The sequence below is a fragment of the Crassostrea angulata genome, chromosome 4 (assembly GCF_025612915.1).
Source record: "Crassostrea angulata isolate pt1a10 chromosome 4, ASM2561291v2, whole genome shotgun sequence".
Lineage (NCBI taxonomy): Eukaryota > Metazoa > Mollusca > Bivalvia > Ostreida > Ostreidae > Magallana > Magallana angulata.
Window position 1 is genome coordinate 17,597,495 of NC_069114.1, and position 15,444 is coordinate 17,612,938.

Sequence of the window (15,444 nt, forward strand, 5' to 3'; positions counted from 1 at the left end):
TGTGCAAGTAGTGTTAACTTATGTATAATCAAGTACATGTAGAACAGTGTTTCTTTGTTTGCTTATGTACATTTTTAAAAACTTAAAGGCATGAATTGTAAGTTGTCAGCATCTGTAGTTGTATACCAGATGTTATTGTCATCTGAGAGCTTGAGGACTGTAGAGGACACATAGATATTGCAAAGTTTTTCAATATTTAGTATGACTGTTAGCCTTACTGCATAGTGTAATCATCCACTGGATTTCTTTTGAGTATGAATGAAAATTAATCCACTCCCTCTGTTTATCAATGAAAAGATTTTATTTTCATGCTGTTACACCCAAATACATGTACAATACTATTCAAAGCATGAGGAAATCAAATCTGTCCTTCAAAACACTAATATAATAGACCATTTTTATCAATTTTGTAATTAATTCATACATCTGTAGAATCAATTCTCAAATCAATTATCTATTCAAAGCTTAGAAGTCTTGAAACTAGTTTAATGGACACATTCATATATATTCCAGTAGTGTAAGAGAAATTTGTTGAATTCTCTTTCATTTTTCAACTTGGACATTGAGAATTGACAACATGGTGTGGATGTTCATGTATGAAAACACAAGTCTGAAGATGACGTCACAATGAATCTGGTCCAATGGCTCATCATGACTTGAACACACCCACTAGTGCTGGCCGCAAGGTTCTTTCGTGGAGTTTATATCCCAATTTTTCGACAGTGGCAACATTGGAGGCCATGCTTGGATCTTCCGCTGGAACTTGAAACAAAGCCTCGTGGAAATGAGGATCGAACTTGTCTCCTTTTTGGGGAATAATTTGTTCAAGTCCATGTTTCAAGAAGACCTTCTGTAACTGCGCCTCGGTCATCACAAGCCCATCGTATAGGTCCCGCAAGTGTTTGTTTTCCTGTAGTTCTTTCTCGGGCACGCTCTGTGTGGCCTGTTGGAGGATATCCGCCACTTCCAGCAGGTCCTTACAGAAACCTTGGATCCCGAAAAGTCGTACGTCACTGACCTGCTTCGTCATCCGTTGTCGGACATTTTCCGTCTCTGCCAACGCTCGCATGTACTTGTCCTATAACAAAATTTTCATCAATGAATGTCTAATGATTAATTCTACACACATTTGTTCTACTAAAAATTTTCACCAATGAATATCAAATGATTTTTTTTCCTACCAAAATTTTTAATCAATTAAAACTTTGCATAACAATACATTCATGCATAGTCATACAATTAACTTTATATTTAATGACATATACTTTTTTCATTCAAATATGTGTGTGGTTTCTTTGAACACAGTATATCAGCAAGGTTAATTTCAATCACAATAGTCTATTTTACCCTGCGTCAACCTATGACTACCAATAATTATCATTAATTTTATATAAATCAACAATTTGATCAGCGATGTTTGAGAACCTTATGAAAGGTACAACACAAGTGAATGACATTCTGTTCATTGATTCGGCGTATAGCTATTCAATATTCTGTGTTCGCATCTCTTTATAGGACCAACATCCATCTTTCATCTCCTCTTACAAAACACGACTTATCTGACAGCGACATCATTTCAGGATTTACGCTGAATATTATGATTTCACATCACAGCATTAAGTTACTTCCTAAAGCATCTTTAACCACGTTCAGTGTCTGGATTGACATGTTTATGTCTTGTGCAATACGTTTCCTCCGTGCCAGACTTTTTTTTGAGGAGTAAAGTACATATGGCATGCTTTGCAAGGTCTGACTGTTTTATATAACCACCATCTACCCCCCCCCCTCGAAAAAAATTCTTTTTCAAGTACGACGTGACAAGACCAAATTAAGATATAATTTAGGTAGGCCCAACATTCACTGCGTTTAGACTTCCTTTTTTCTTTTTTTCTCTTTAATCTAGCCCATTTTCTTTCCTTCTTGCTATTTTTGTAGGTGTATGGGATATGTTAGCATACTTTATATTACCCGCTAGATCAAAGACTTTCTACCCATCTACACTTTCATATCCAGTACTGAACATTTTACACTCAAACAACGTGGAGGTTCTTTCTTGAAAAACAGGCTGGAATATTTTTTTTGATTTTTAAGCTTTTATGGAAGCAAAAGACTGTGTGATCAAAAATACTTTAATAAAAGCCATTGTTTTTCTTCAAGGCAAGGACACCATCAATATAGGTTTCTCATTTGTAAACAATGAACTTTTTCTAATTAAAAAAAAAGAAGCTGATGTTAACATTCGGTATCAAATATCACTTTCATATTTGATTATTGCCTAATTAACACTTTTAAAAGGTCACTAAATAGCAAAAATAATAAGAAAAGTGAAAATAAATCCTATAAAAAAGAGAGATAAAGAAAATACAAACAAAATACATTACATTGAAAAAGCATAACATTATAAAAATGGTTTGATGTTTTTCTCCCCTGACTTTTGATTTTGCATTGTAAAGTGAATCAACCTTTGTCAAGCATAAAGCGATTACCGTAATAAGACTTAGCAAATAAACGAAATGTCAGTTTACAAACAAAAGCTAAACGGCACCTTTCAAAGAATTTGCAGACTTAGAAATAAAATCAATAAAAAAAAAATCCTTTCTTTGAAAAGATTTTATTCTCAGAATGCTTGATTTTTTTTTTATAACTAGCTCGTGTATTTCTCAAAGCCAGAAGATGAAAAATAAATTCTGCACCCACAAGTCTAATATTTCTGCCCACTGTAATCTATCTTTAAGTGACAAAGACCTGTGATAATGATAATGCTACACGTTAAAAGCAAATTATTGTTATGCACAAAATGAATTTTCAGTTTTTCTGGAGTTTGTGTGAGATAAATTCCAATGAAGCATGTCACAACAGTGACACAATTAAACTTTCGACATGACACATCATTTTCATTTCATTTCCAGTACATTTGCAGCTCAGACTACAGACAAAAGAAGGTTGCATTGTACCATTTCCTGGGGCCCCAAAGAACAAGAGGCTCCAGCAGACCATGGTCTTTCTGATGTTGATTTTACTGGGGGCTGTAAACCTCTGTAACACTGGGGTCTAGCACTCTTTAATACCGAGGTCTTACAAACGTTTGACTACATCCCAAAACTAAAGTGCATGTACCTGGTTTTGCTGGAATATGACAGACGACGATCAATCAAAGCAGACGGCACTCAATCACTTATAAGGGGACAAGTCATAGACTGCAACGTGCCACGAGGTGCTTATTTGAGACAATTCTTTGATAAGACAGTCAACATGTAAACTATTACTCAAAATGGATTGTTGAACAGCCGTATTTACTGCCTGTATCAGATTTCATGATCTCTAAAATAGGTGTTTAGGGCTCCGACAAGAGAATAATAAATTTAAATGTACTGGGTATCATCGAGTATGCTGAGCATTTTGGTGCAATATTTCTCATTTTTTGATTTGTACATATTTGAAGATAAGACCCAATTTGTCCAATTTACTGCATGTTGTAACTTTATGCATGACTTTAACAGGATCAGCAAGTACGTTTTGCTAAAAAGTTCAAACATTATAAATTTTAAGTGCATAATATTGCAACTTTAAAAAATTGCAAGAATTATTTATTGCCACCTAGAGATGTTGATAAACTTGTCGGCATGGTCAAAGAAAAGCAGTCAATAACGTTCACATAATAACAAATTTAAGCTGATTCACTCCGAATCGATTTCCAATTTAATAGATAAAAATCGTTTCAAAAAAGTCAATAAGTAGGGTAAAATGAAGTAATAGGCTTTAATTCAGTTCTCAAAAGAATAAAATCATTCATCGCTTTTTCATCAATTAGAGTGTTTTCAAACTTATTTGACCTGCCCTTTTTTTGTATTTGGAAATTCTTTGAGTAATGCATAAGATTTAACAAGGCAATTTGTTGACATGGCAGTTCATTTGAATTCCTTTCTATTCCTTTTCCAACATAAGTCTAACCTGATATATATAGTCTGTGCTACGTGCATTTAAATCTGATTCTTGTACCACCTCTACTCAGATTTAGGCATGTATATACGTGCAACTCCATAGAACCAATTTACATCCAAGACAGGACACAAATATAAAGTCAAAAGCAACAAAATTGAAACAGTTTTCTAAATTAATCCTTTTCTCTGCTATATAGTCACTACAATTGTAAATGATTTTTGAGGCAGAATTCAGATTTCCTTTCTTCTGCGATTTTAAAAATCACATTATTTTTATAAGAAACATGTTTTTTTAAAAAATAAAACATGGGTCTAAGAAATTTACCTAAAATAAGAAACACTAGTTTGTAAAGCATATGAAAATTATTAATTATATAACACAAACCCAAAACAAACCCCAAAACTTCCAATAGTTATACAGACAGTTAAAATTAATACTGTTACTATTTTAAGAATATTATAATTGAAGCAGATCTAAAGTAAGTGTCTGTATGATGACATATTTTTTAAATTTGTCAAAAGATCTAATTAAAATGATATCATAAGTTCCAACTTTCTGAGATTACCCTGCTAAATCTATGTCCAAGTTTGTCAATAACCCTGTGTATACTGAACAAAGTACCTAAATGTGGTGAATGACATTTAAACCTTTGATACAGTGCAGATATTTAAGGTATGTTATTTATTCTTAATGCAGTCTTCTATTTGCAACACAGAAATTCTTTATAAAACAAAGAAAGATAACTCTAAATTCATGTATTTATCATGGGTACTGAACATTATTTGTACATGTGGGGAAAATAGGCGGGTTTGTTTTGGTACGGGTGATTGGTTTTTACAATGATTGGCTATTTATATAGTAACAAGTACGCATGAGTGGAGATGTTATATAAGGGTGTGTATTTGGTAAATGAGCCATTCGAAGGCTCAGATTCTTAACTTAGTTCACGTTTTTTCCATGCCACTATGTCCGAGCATGAGGACGCAGAGTTAAATCTTCTTTACGACACATCAAATCAAGGCCGCTCTCAACGGGTTTCAAGGGCACCCGAGGTTCAGTCGACACGAAGTACTAACGGCAACGTAAGTGACTTGGCGGATGCAGTAAGTTTGTTCAAAAGCGTAATCGATTCTCAGTTTGCATCATTATCTGAAAAACTTTTGACTGAACAGAAAGCTAATGCAAAAAGTCTCTCTAAGAAGATAAAAGAAAGCAAAAGCACGCGAATTCAAGGGGAAGGAAATCGCATTCAATACATTTTTAACGAAGAAATTATTGAAGACTTAGACAATCTTTCCATTGTTGTTAACGACAGTTCGGCTGTTTCTGTAATAAATGATATTAAAGAAAAATTGCAGAAGCGCAATAAGCTTATCAGGATTGCAGACAGCAGTCCAGCAGGATGGAAGACTGTTAGGGAATACGAGCAGAATGACTACGCAGATGACTCGGACGACGACAAAAAGATTCGCAGCGCGGAGTCACGGGCTATGCGGCAGAAATTCCGGGGGAGGGGACGGCCCACACCGTACAGCCGTCCGGTGCCAGCAGCAGCAGGGTCTCAGGCGCAGCTTTCCTCTGGCAGTTTTGGTGGCTACCCTCTACTTAATCAGCCCTTTCGTGCCTTTGGGGGTTCAAGGAGAACCCCCCAGCCTTCAGACGTGTGTCACAGGTGCTTCAAGACGGGACACTGGAAAAGTCGATGCCCCCTCAACTACACACAATCCGCCACAGGGTCTGCAGGGGCAAGCTCTTCAGCCGGTCAATGATGATGAGTATTACTATAGTTCCAGCTGGTCCGGTATTCTCACTATTTCGAAAAGCATTAAAGAAAATTTGATTTCTTATGATAGAAAATGTAATTTGATAACAGGTAGAGTCAAGAAAAGTTTATTTCATAATCTTCATTTTTGGAAAGAAATAGATGTTTATGATTCGGTTTTTTCTATGATCAAAAATGGATATTCCCTTGATTTTGAAATTCACCCCCCTTCAAAACACTTTGAGAATAATAAATCAGCTATGTTGAATGACAATTTTGTTTCAGATGCAGTTCAAGATCTGGTAGAATCAGGTAGAGTAATTCAGGTACATGAAAAACCATATATGGTTAATCCGCTGAGTGTAGCAGAAAATCACGAAAAGAAAAGGCTAATTTTAGATCTCAGTTTTTTGAATAATTTCATACGGAAAGAAAAAGTAAAATTCGAAGATTGGAAAATCGCATTACAATATTTCAATAGATATTGTTTTAGGACAAAATTTGACTTGCAGTCGGGATATCACCATATAGATATTGACCCTTGTTTTCAGCAGTATTTAGGTTTTTCATGGAAGGGAAATTATTTTTGTTTCACTGTATTACCTTTTGGTCTTACTTCAGCCCCATTTGTTTTTACAAAGTGTTTGAGGCCGTTGGTAAAATATTGGAGAAAAAACAATTTAAAAGTAGTTCTATATTTGGACGATGGTCTTATTATGGCTATGTCTGAGGCCCAATGTAATTCAGCTACAGGAATTATTAAACAGTCGTTAATTTCTGCAGGTTTTTTCATTAATGAGAAGAAATCTATTTTCAGCCCTGTACAAGAGATTGAATGGCTTGGATTGCTATGGAGATCTTTAGATTTTAGTTTACGAATACCGGAACGAAGAATCATGGACTTGGAAAACTGTTTAGATAGAGTTTTGAATGCTTTACCTAATGTTTCTGCGAGAATTGTTGCACAATTTACAGGGAAAATTATTTCAATGTTACCGGTTATGGGAAATGTTGTAAGACTTATGAGTCGTGCTTGCCACATGGCAATAGAGAGTAGAACTTCTTGGGATCGAAAGTTAGATCATGTTATTGTAGATTCTATATTACCTGAAATTTATTTTTGGAAAAAGAACGCAAGATCGTATAACTGTAAAAACATTCAGAATTATTCAAGAAAGCATGTCATGATTTTTTCAGACGCAAGTGATGTTGCAGGGGCAGCATATACTGTAGAGTTGGATCAAAAGGTTTTTCACATTGGATGGAGTGAATTTGAAAAAGGAAAGAGTTCTACATGGAGAGAACTAAAGGCTATAGAGCTTGGTTTATTATCGTTTCATAGAGTTATTGAAGGAAAAACAGTGAAATGGTTTACTGATAATCAAAACTGTGTAAAAATCATTGAAAGTGGGAGTATGAAAAGTGATTTACAAGAAATTGCACTGGGCATTTTTCAAATTTGTCTGTCAAAAGGTATTTCTATAGACGCTCAATGGATACCCAGAAATGAAAATCTTAGAGCAGATTATTTAAGTAAAATAATTGACTACGAAGACTGGGGTGTAACGGATGAGTTTTTTGAATTTATGAGCAAAATTTGGGGTCCATATGACATCGATCGATTTGCAAATTTCAAAAATGCAAAGTTAGAAAGATTCAATTCGTTATTTTGGAATCCTGGTACAGAGGGCGTAGACTGTTTTAGTCTCTCATGGGAAGGGGATAACAATTGGCTAGTGCCACCCATTTCATTAGTTGGTAAATGCATTTTACATTTGATTGCGACCGAATCAAGGGGTACTATCATTGTTCCACATTGGCCCTCTTCTTATTTTTGGCCTTTAATTTTTGACGACCATAATGAAACAATGCCCGCTGTAAAAGAAGTTTTAGAATTCCGGGAAGCTTACCGAATTTTTAAGCAAGGAAATAATGAGAATTCTATTTTTGGTTCTCGTGAGTTTTATTCTAAAGTACTGGCAATCAAATTAGATGCAAGGATGCAAAGTAGGTCCTGATGTGCAAGGGCACATTGCAGATGTTTTACCTTATTAATGGGCCTGGTGCATGGGGGTGCATTGCAGATGTTTTTATGCATGTATATATTGTATGATAAGTTTTCAAGAGAGATACAAATCAAGATTCTTTATCTTGTTGTTTTGGTTGGTCCTGATATGCTAGAGGCATATTGCAGACGTTAGAGTGAATAACATGAGGGACGTCACGAATAATCAAAATGTATTTACATTGTACATATTTTGTATGCATATATGAATTCATAATTATAAATGCTTTTAATTATACGTTTTACAGATATATTCCGCAAGGGACGATGGGCAGAAGCCAAAGCTTACAACAATCCCGAGCTGGATAGACTATCTGCTCTATTACCGGAGTACTGTGTGAAAGGAAAGGCAGAGAATACGAGAAGGAAATATAAGTATGCATTTAATAACTTTTGTAAATGGTGTACTTCTCATTGTTCGAATTTGTCCTTTTTACCTTCAACCGATATGACGGTGTCTATGTATTTAGTTCACATTTGCCAGGTTTTTTGCTCGTCAGCCAAAATAGAGGAAGCTGTAAGTGCTATTTCATGGGCTCATAATTTAGCAGGTTATCCAAACCCATGCCATTCTTCTTTAGTTACACAGGTCAAAGAAGGCGTGTTGAGAGAATGCAGGAAACCAGTCACTAAAAAGGAACCTATTTCACCTTTCCATTTATTTCTTCTTGCAGAAAAATATGGCAATGAAAACAGCTGTCTTACAGATTTAAGAATAATAACAATTTGTCTTTTAGGATATGCTGGTTTTCTTAGATTTTCGGAAATTGTTAACATCAGACGATCTGATATTTCATTCCAAGATCAACATGTCTCCATATTTATTCAGAAAAGTAAAACAGACAAATATAATGAAGGATCTAGTGTTTGTATTGCAGACATGTCCAGTGTATTTTTTGAGAAGATATTTGAAATTAGCTGGAATAGAGAGTTCTTCAGACGAATATATTTTTAGACAAATAACATACTTGAAAAAAGCTGCTTCCTTTAAGTTAAGACATACAAACAAACCTCTGTCATATACTAGAACAAGAGAAATTATTCTTTCTGCCTTAGAGGATATTGGTTTAGATAAGAAAAAGTTCGGATTACACAGTTTAAGGTCAGGAGGCGCTACAGCTGCAGCTGCTGCAGGGGTTAATGACAGAATTTTCAAAAAACATGGCAGGTGGAAAAGTGAAACAGCAAAAGACGGTTATGTTAGGGAAACACTGTCAGAAAAATTGAGTGTTTCAAGTAATCGGGGTATATAATAATATATCCTTTTTTAAACTCAACTCTACTTTATTTTGTCGAAATCTGAGCGCTTCGCCTCCCATCCTATAGTAATGTGTTGTTTTATATGGTAAATGATTTATGTTCGTTTGAGTGTAACGAACTAAGAACATAAATGTATTTATCATGGGTACTGAACATTATTTGTACATGTGGGGAAAGTAGGCGGGTTTGTTTTGGTACGGGTGATTGGTTTTTACAATGATTGGCTATTTATATAGTAACAAGTACGCATGAGTGGAGATGTTATATAAGGGTGTGTATTTGGTAAATGAGCCATTCGAAGGCTCAGATTCTTAACTTAGTTCACGTATTAGAGATATTCCCACCCACCCAACCCTTGTTATGATATGTTATTTGTAATAATCGATTTGCTATCAGTATTAAAGTTATAATTTATCTTTTGTAGTTTGATGATTGTACATATGGATGGAGTTAAACGAGAGATTGATTGATCGAGTTGATTGACTGTGATTGGATTTGATAAGAAACAGAAAAAGAGAATTTATGTAATGTGGTTGAATAAAATCTGAGCGCTTCGCCTCCTATCCTATAGTAATGTGTTGTTTTATATGGTAAATGATTTATGTTCGTTTGAGTGTAACGAACTAAGAACATAAAGCTTGATCCAACCTTCCAATTATTGTCATCGTTGCTACCGCGCTGAAACAGCGTTTTCCCTGACAGAGATAACTTGGACCACCAGCTGACATCCTGCAAAGCCAGAGAAACGAGTTTGAGAATACTGGCTTCCTAATGGTGAAACAGCAGACCAAACAAGAACCATTTTAACAAGACCTTGGACTTTCGGTTGGACGTAGCTATCTATTTCTTGCGTCAATACAAGTTTAAAATGATGCGGTTTCAAGCGAAATATGCACCAATTGTGTAGTCTTAGCTCAAAAGCCAGACTAATCTTGTTGATTTCAAAGAGCCATGGCTGAGTGGCCAGCAATGAAATAGACAGGCCTACATCACATTGCTGTTTGACACAACTACCCAAAGTACAAGCTCTTGTTAAAATGGTTCTAAGTCAAAGCTAACAGTATAATCAGTAGGTGGTCCTATCAGGTACATGTAGTTCAAAGTTATAATCCAAAGAAGTGATATTATTTAAATCGTAAAATAATCAAGAATACCTGATTTTTTCTATAAGACAAATAATTTGAAGAGAAAAACCCACTATGGTACATGTAATAGTTACTATCTTAGTTATATGATAATTTATTAAGGATCTTCCTTACAATGTTCAAATCTAAATGAAGTTAAAATAATGCAATAAATTCATTGTGCAATATACTGTATACAGGGAAATATTCGTCCCTGTTTTATTTTCACCCTCTTCGCCCTCGTTGCCAGTGGGCGAATTTAAGACCGGGCGAATACCAATTAACTTTCTTTAAACACAACTGTGTAGGGGCGAATTCAAGACGGGGCAAAACTATTTGCAAGTGAAGAGGGGCAAAAATTACACAGCGCAAAAATTACACAGGGCAAAAATAACCCTGTAAACAGTATTATGATTTTAAATCCAATGTGATATATCGGCCTTCTCTCAAATTTGGATTTTTATTCTGAACTGGAAATTAGATTTTAATACATTAATCCATGAAACTTTTGTTCTTCTTGGGGATTCTTGAAAACATCCCAGGAGGCACTACCACTAAGCTGTCAAATCACTGTTACGGAACAACTGAACACCCATACCAACTTTTAAAGACAAACATATTTCAATTATCATAGTATGTACACTTGAAATGCTGAATCTTTTCTTGATCATAAACCTTGGACCTACTAAGAACTTTTCCAGCTTACTGGAAGGGGCTCAGACCGTTGCCATTTCTGTAACAAACTCTTTGACAATGAAAGAGAGATAACTCTTTCACTATTTCCAGAGAATAACAGAGCTGTTGGAGTCAATTAAAAACCCTTTCATCCATCAGACCAAAAAAAATTAAAAATTAATAAAATAAATCACCTGCAATATACTGGTACTAGTCAGATTAACTTAATATTTCACCTTAAAATCTTTTGCCTCTGTTTTCAGTTTTTCACCATCTGCCTTCAAATTCTCTATGACTTTCTGTGGATCGTCATTAGTGTTTTCTGCGTCTGGTTTTTCTGTTCCCTCTTTGTTTGATTTTGTGTCAGAATTTGTTGTACAGAGCTGTCTATGCTGAAGTCTGTGAAAAAAAGAGAGACAAAAAGCATGTAACCTATGGTTTAATTCTTGGAAAATATATACAGTCAGTTTAACTACATACTAACAACAGATTACTTTCCTCTTCTATACAAGGCCAGAATACCAGTAACCATTGTTTGTTTAGAATTGCCTCTTGCCTCATTGAAATACCCCCCGCTGATGAAATTATATTAGCAAAAAATAAAGAACTTTTTTTTAGGAGATATTTTATTTTTTACTATTACCTTTTAATTAGTTCAACTTCAAGTTTGAAAAATAATCCTTCCCTCCCACCTGGTCTAGATACATCCAGGCAGCAATTCCAAACAAACATTTTTTTATTAGGATGGCCTCATGTGAATGCTAAAATATTTATTTGTAAGCAAAACTAGAGGTACTGTGAGCAAGCTAACAATTGATACCCCCCGCTAAGAAAAAAATCATAACGCGTGTATTTTTGCTATTATAGAAAATATTGGATGAATCTATTTCACTGTCCATTTTCTATAAATAACAACTGCTTTATTTTTGAAAACTGTTAATTTTTAGCTTCTAATATTTCCATTAATACAAGACATGACACAGACAGAATTTAGCTTTTTTGAAACAATGACCTTGAGTTTCTCAATTGACCTTGGGTCAAGGTCATGACACACCCTTAGGTCATAAGCAATCTTTGTGTGAAGTAAGAAATTCCAATGTTTCTCCATAAGAAAGATATGGACCGGACACGAATTTTGCACTTTTTCTGCCAGTGACTTTGACCTTGCCCGAATGACCTTGGGTCAAGGTCATGACACACCCTTAAGTCATAAGCAATCTTTGTGTGAAGTAAGAAATTCCAATGTTTCTCCATAAGAAAGATATGGACCGGACACGAATTTTGCACTTTTTCTGCCAATGACCTTGACCTTGCCCGAATGACCTTGGGTCAAGGTCATGACACACCCTTAGGTCATAAGCAATCTTTGTGTGAAGTAAGAACTTCCAATGTTTCTCCATAAGAAAGATATGGACCAGACATGAATTATGCACTTTTTCTGCCAATGACCTTGACCTTGCCCGAATGACCTTGGGTCAAGGTCATGACACACCCTTAGGTCATAAGCAATCTTTGTGTGAAGTAAGAACTTCCAATGTTTCTCCATAAGAAAGATATGGACCGGACACGATTGCACAGACGGACAGACAGACAGACAGACAGACGGACGGACGGACAAGGTGATTCCTATATACCCCCCCCAAACTTTGTTTGTGGGGGGTATAATAAAATCTTATCTTCAAGTTCCTTAGACTTGGGGGAAAAAAATGAAAAAAGAAAAAAAAACCAATAATGTGAAAATAATGACATTTTATTTGAAAAGGTGAACATCTCATTTTTCAAATACTGGACATTAATTCTTTAAGACCCAATCAAAAAATCCCTAGACCCTATATACAAAGATAGTTCTTGTGAAATAAGAGTATACAGTGAAACTATTAAGGTGTCTCAAACATGGATATGATGAAGTGAGTTGCAAGTCAAATCCACCGTTTCTTGCACATTACAATCTTCTTTTCTGGAATCCTTTTTTCCTCCAAGCTAGGACCAATTAACTAATAGAGTTGAACTACTGTACAGCTTTTTAAACTATATTTTTTTCGTGAGTTTATGTCTGACATTATATTATGGTGGTATATTATTTCAAACACACATTTTCTTCCAGCTCTTTCATGCAACATAATATCTTGTGCCAGTGACTTATTTTGCATGATACATTGTATATATGACATTAAATCTTGTGTGGACAAAATATCATGTGTAGGACTTATTATCATATGAGATTATTACTTGTAAATGGCTACTCATTGTGCACACAACATTTCATGCCAGCATTTGAATTGGCATGTCTCAGGTGCATGCAATCTGACAAAATTAGGTCAACTGGCAACTATAGTACCATGCAGAGTGAAAAGCAATGCATAAAGATATTGAAAAAGTGCATTTAAAAAAAAATATCTATGTCAACTTCATAATTGTATTAATTTAAAGGGGCATAGTCACGATTTTGGTCAAAAACTATTTTTTTGATTTTTATTTTAACAATGCTTCACTAAGGCATTTTTAATGGGCAACCTAAATTTGCGTGTCATTCGTTGAGTTATGGGCGAGTTACAGAGCTTACAATTCTTTTCAATGTAAACAAAGTCTGTGTTTACATTTTGAATGTTGAAGTGAAAATTCTAGTTTCAGACTTAAAATGAATGTGTTAAATGCTAGAAACTGTCTATTTATGCTTAAAATAATAAGAAGATAGACAAATCAGTTGAAAAAGGTTTTTACTGGTATATTGAACCTATGTAAACAAAAACGAGACACGAGCCTTATTTACATGACAAAGAATTGTAAGCCCTGTATCTTGCAAAAACCTCTACGAATGACTCGAATTTTATTTGATCATTAGAAATGCATTCCTAAAGCACTGTAAATAATAAGAACAGAAAAATAAAATTTGAGCAAAATCGTGACCATGCCCCTTTAAACAACTTTTTATGTTTTCCACTTTTGATTACAAGCTGATTATCAATTATGTTGACGTATTGTTTGAATACCGACAACAGATAGCTAAGTTGGTAGCTACAGAGCACCAATCTGTCTGAAGATTTAGGGGGCCTGGGTTCAAATCCTGGTCATTATTTCTTTGGGATGGGACGATCCACTGATGCATCATGGTATTTATTTTGACAATATTTGGATCAATACATTTACCATTAATACAACGATAACTTAGCGAACTTTTTTTTATTTTCCAAAACATCCGAGCTTCATATATCGGCCATTTTTAGTCTGCACGCCTAATATGAAAGTACAAATTAAGATGGCGGAAAACCTCGTAAAGTTGTCAAAACTGTTATGAAGCTAAATCTGGAGTGTGGAAAACTTTTGGATTACTTGTTTATGAAAAAGTGGTGAATATAAGATTAAAGTAATTTGTAAATTGTGCAACGCTCATTTTAAATATGTTGAAATAACTTTGGACATGCGGTAATACATTGACAGATATAATAAATTTTAAGCCCTTACTCATGTTTTCATTAAGTTGCAATGTATCGTGATATGTATCGTATTGCAACTCATGAATCATGATATGTACAGAATCGGCTAAGTAAAGTATCGTCCCAGCCCTAATATTTCTACCATCTGAGTATATTTGGTGCTGGGCCAACCCCTGGAACTTACAGGTTAACTCCTGCCAGGGGAAGAAGCCTTGTAATGTTGATCTTCGAAGGCAAATATCATTTAAGGGGTTTAGAAAGCGATGGTCAGCCAGGTTAGAATATGCACACTACAGAGAGTTTACTGGGTAAAGAACCTGACTAAAGATTCAGGGGTCCCAGTTTCAAACCCTGGTCTGGTCCATCATCATTTCTCCCATCCCATTACAGATGTTAAAAGATTTTGACCCTATCCTGAGTTACTCTTAATGAAAATTTACTTGAACCTTAATCTGCATATTTAAATTAACAATAACTCACTCCTAGGGTTGACCATTAACATTTCATCTACTTTTGTTCACTTATTTCTTTACTGAAAACAATGACTTTTTCAATCAGTAACATTTTATAACATTTTAATCATGGCTTATGCAATGTTTACACAAGCATACGAATGTTAATTCCGAGGTCTAAACAAACATATCATAAACATTCGTACGTTTATTGCAACATAACAAACACAAAAATTAAAGTACAATACTATGAAATCATATTATTTGAAAGATTTCAGTATCAAAGATGCAACGGGTTTCGTAACCTTGAGAACTTTAAGGATCAAAACAAATATAGGTTAGAAATATCACGATAAAGCAAGTATATTTTAAGAAATGTAAAAACTGTTCAATATTTTACCCATTCCATGTTGCTCTTTGGTGAATACTTTGTCGCAAACATCTTGAAATCGATGTGACAGTTCTCACGCACATGCCTCCAACGGTCGCCATTGTAAGAATAATTTCGTAATGATTCTGGTCAGATATTATATATCCGGAAATATTTTATGTTATTGCTTCATCATTATTTCATAACAAGAATTCGAGTATCAATCTTTCACAAATGTCTTTTCACATGATCTAGTATACATGATTGGATATATTTACTGGTTTATATCAATAAAATAATTCTTAAAAATATATAATTTTTGCCGTTTTGAGATTACCCCTACTAAGTAAGTTGTGTTAT

At 34.7% G+C, this 15,444-nt stretch overlaps 2 protein-coding genes across 5 annotated transcripts; one reads left to right on the forward strand and one right to left on the reverse strand.

Moving 5' to 3' along the window:
• Window positions 1–282: 282 nt before the first annotated feature.
• LOC128181070 (grpE protein homolog 1, mitochondrial-like) lies at window positions 283–15,269 on the reverse strand. 2 transcript variants are annotated; one of them, XM_052849320.1, is made up of 4 exons: window positions 15,115–15,269; window positions 11,065–11,227; window positions 9,678–9,758; window positions 283–1,078 (listed from the first exon to the last, which is right to left on the reverse strand). In XM_052849320.1, the coding sequence occupies exons 1-4, from the start codon at window positions 15,204–15,206 to the stop codon at window positions 650–652; spliced, it is 765 nt and encodes a 254-aa protein (XP_052705280.1). In that variant the 5' UTR covers window positions 15,207–15,269; the 3' UTR covers window positions 283–649. The 2 variants fall into 2 exon arrangements, with proteins under 2 accessions (XP_052705280.1, XP_052705281.1); XM_052849321.1 differs by lacking the exon at window positions 9,678–9,758.
• LOC128181069 (uncharacterized) lies at window positions 4,738–9,590 on the forward strand. 3 transcript variants are annotated; one of them, XM_052849318.1, is made up of 3 exons: window positions 4,738–5,024; window positions 5,301–5,713; window positions 8,009–8,642. In XM_052849318.1, exons 1-2 carry the CDS (start codon window positions 4,908–4,910, stop codon window positions 5,709–5,711), a joined length of 528 nt encoding a protein of 175 aa, XP_052705278.1. In that variant the 5' UTR covers window positions 4,738–4,907; the 3' UTR covers window positions 5,712–5,713; window positions 8,009–8,642. The 3 variants fall into 3 exon arrangements, 2 of the variants coding, with proteins under 2 accessions (XP_052705278.1, XP_052705277.1); XR_008243281.1 differs by adding an exon at window positions 9,454–9,590 and having other exon boundaries at window positions 4,742–5,713; window positions 8,009–8,144; XM_052849317.1 differs by having other exon boundaries at window positions 4,742–5,713.
• Window positions 15,270–15,444: the final 175 nt, after the last annotated feature.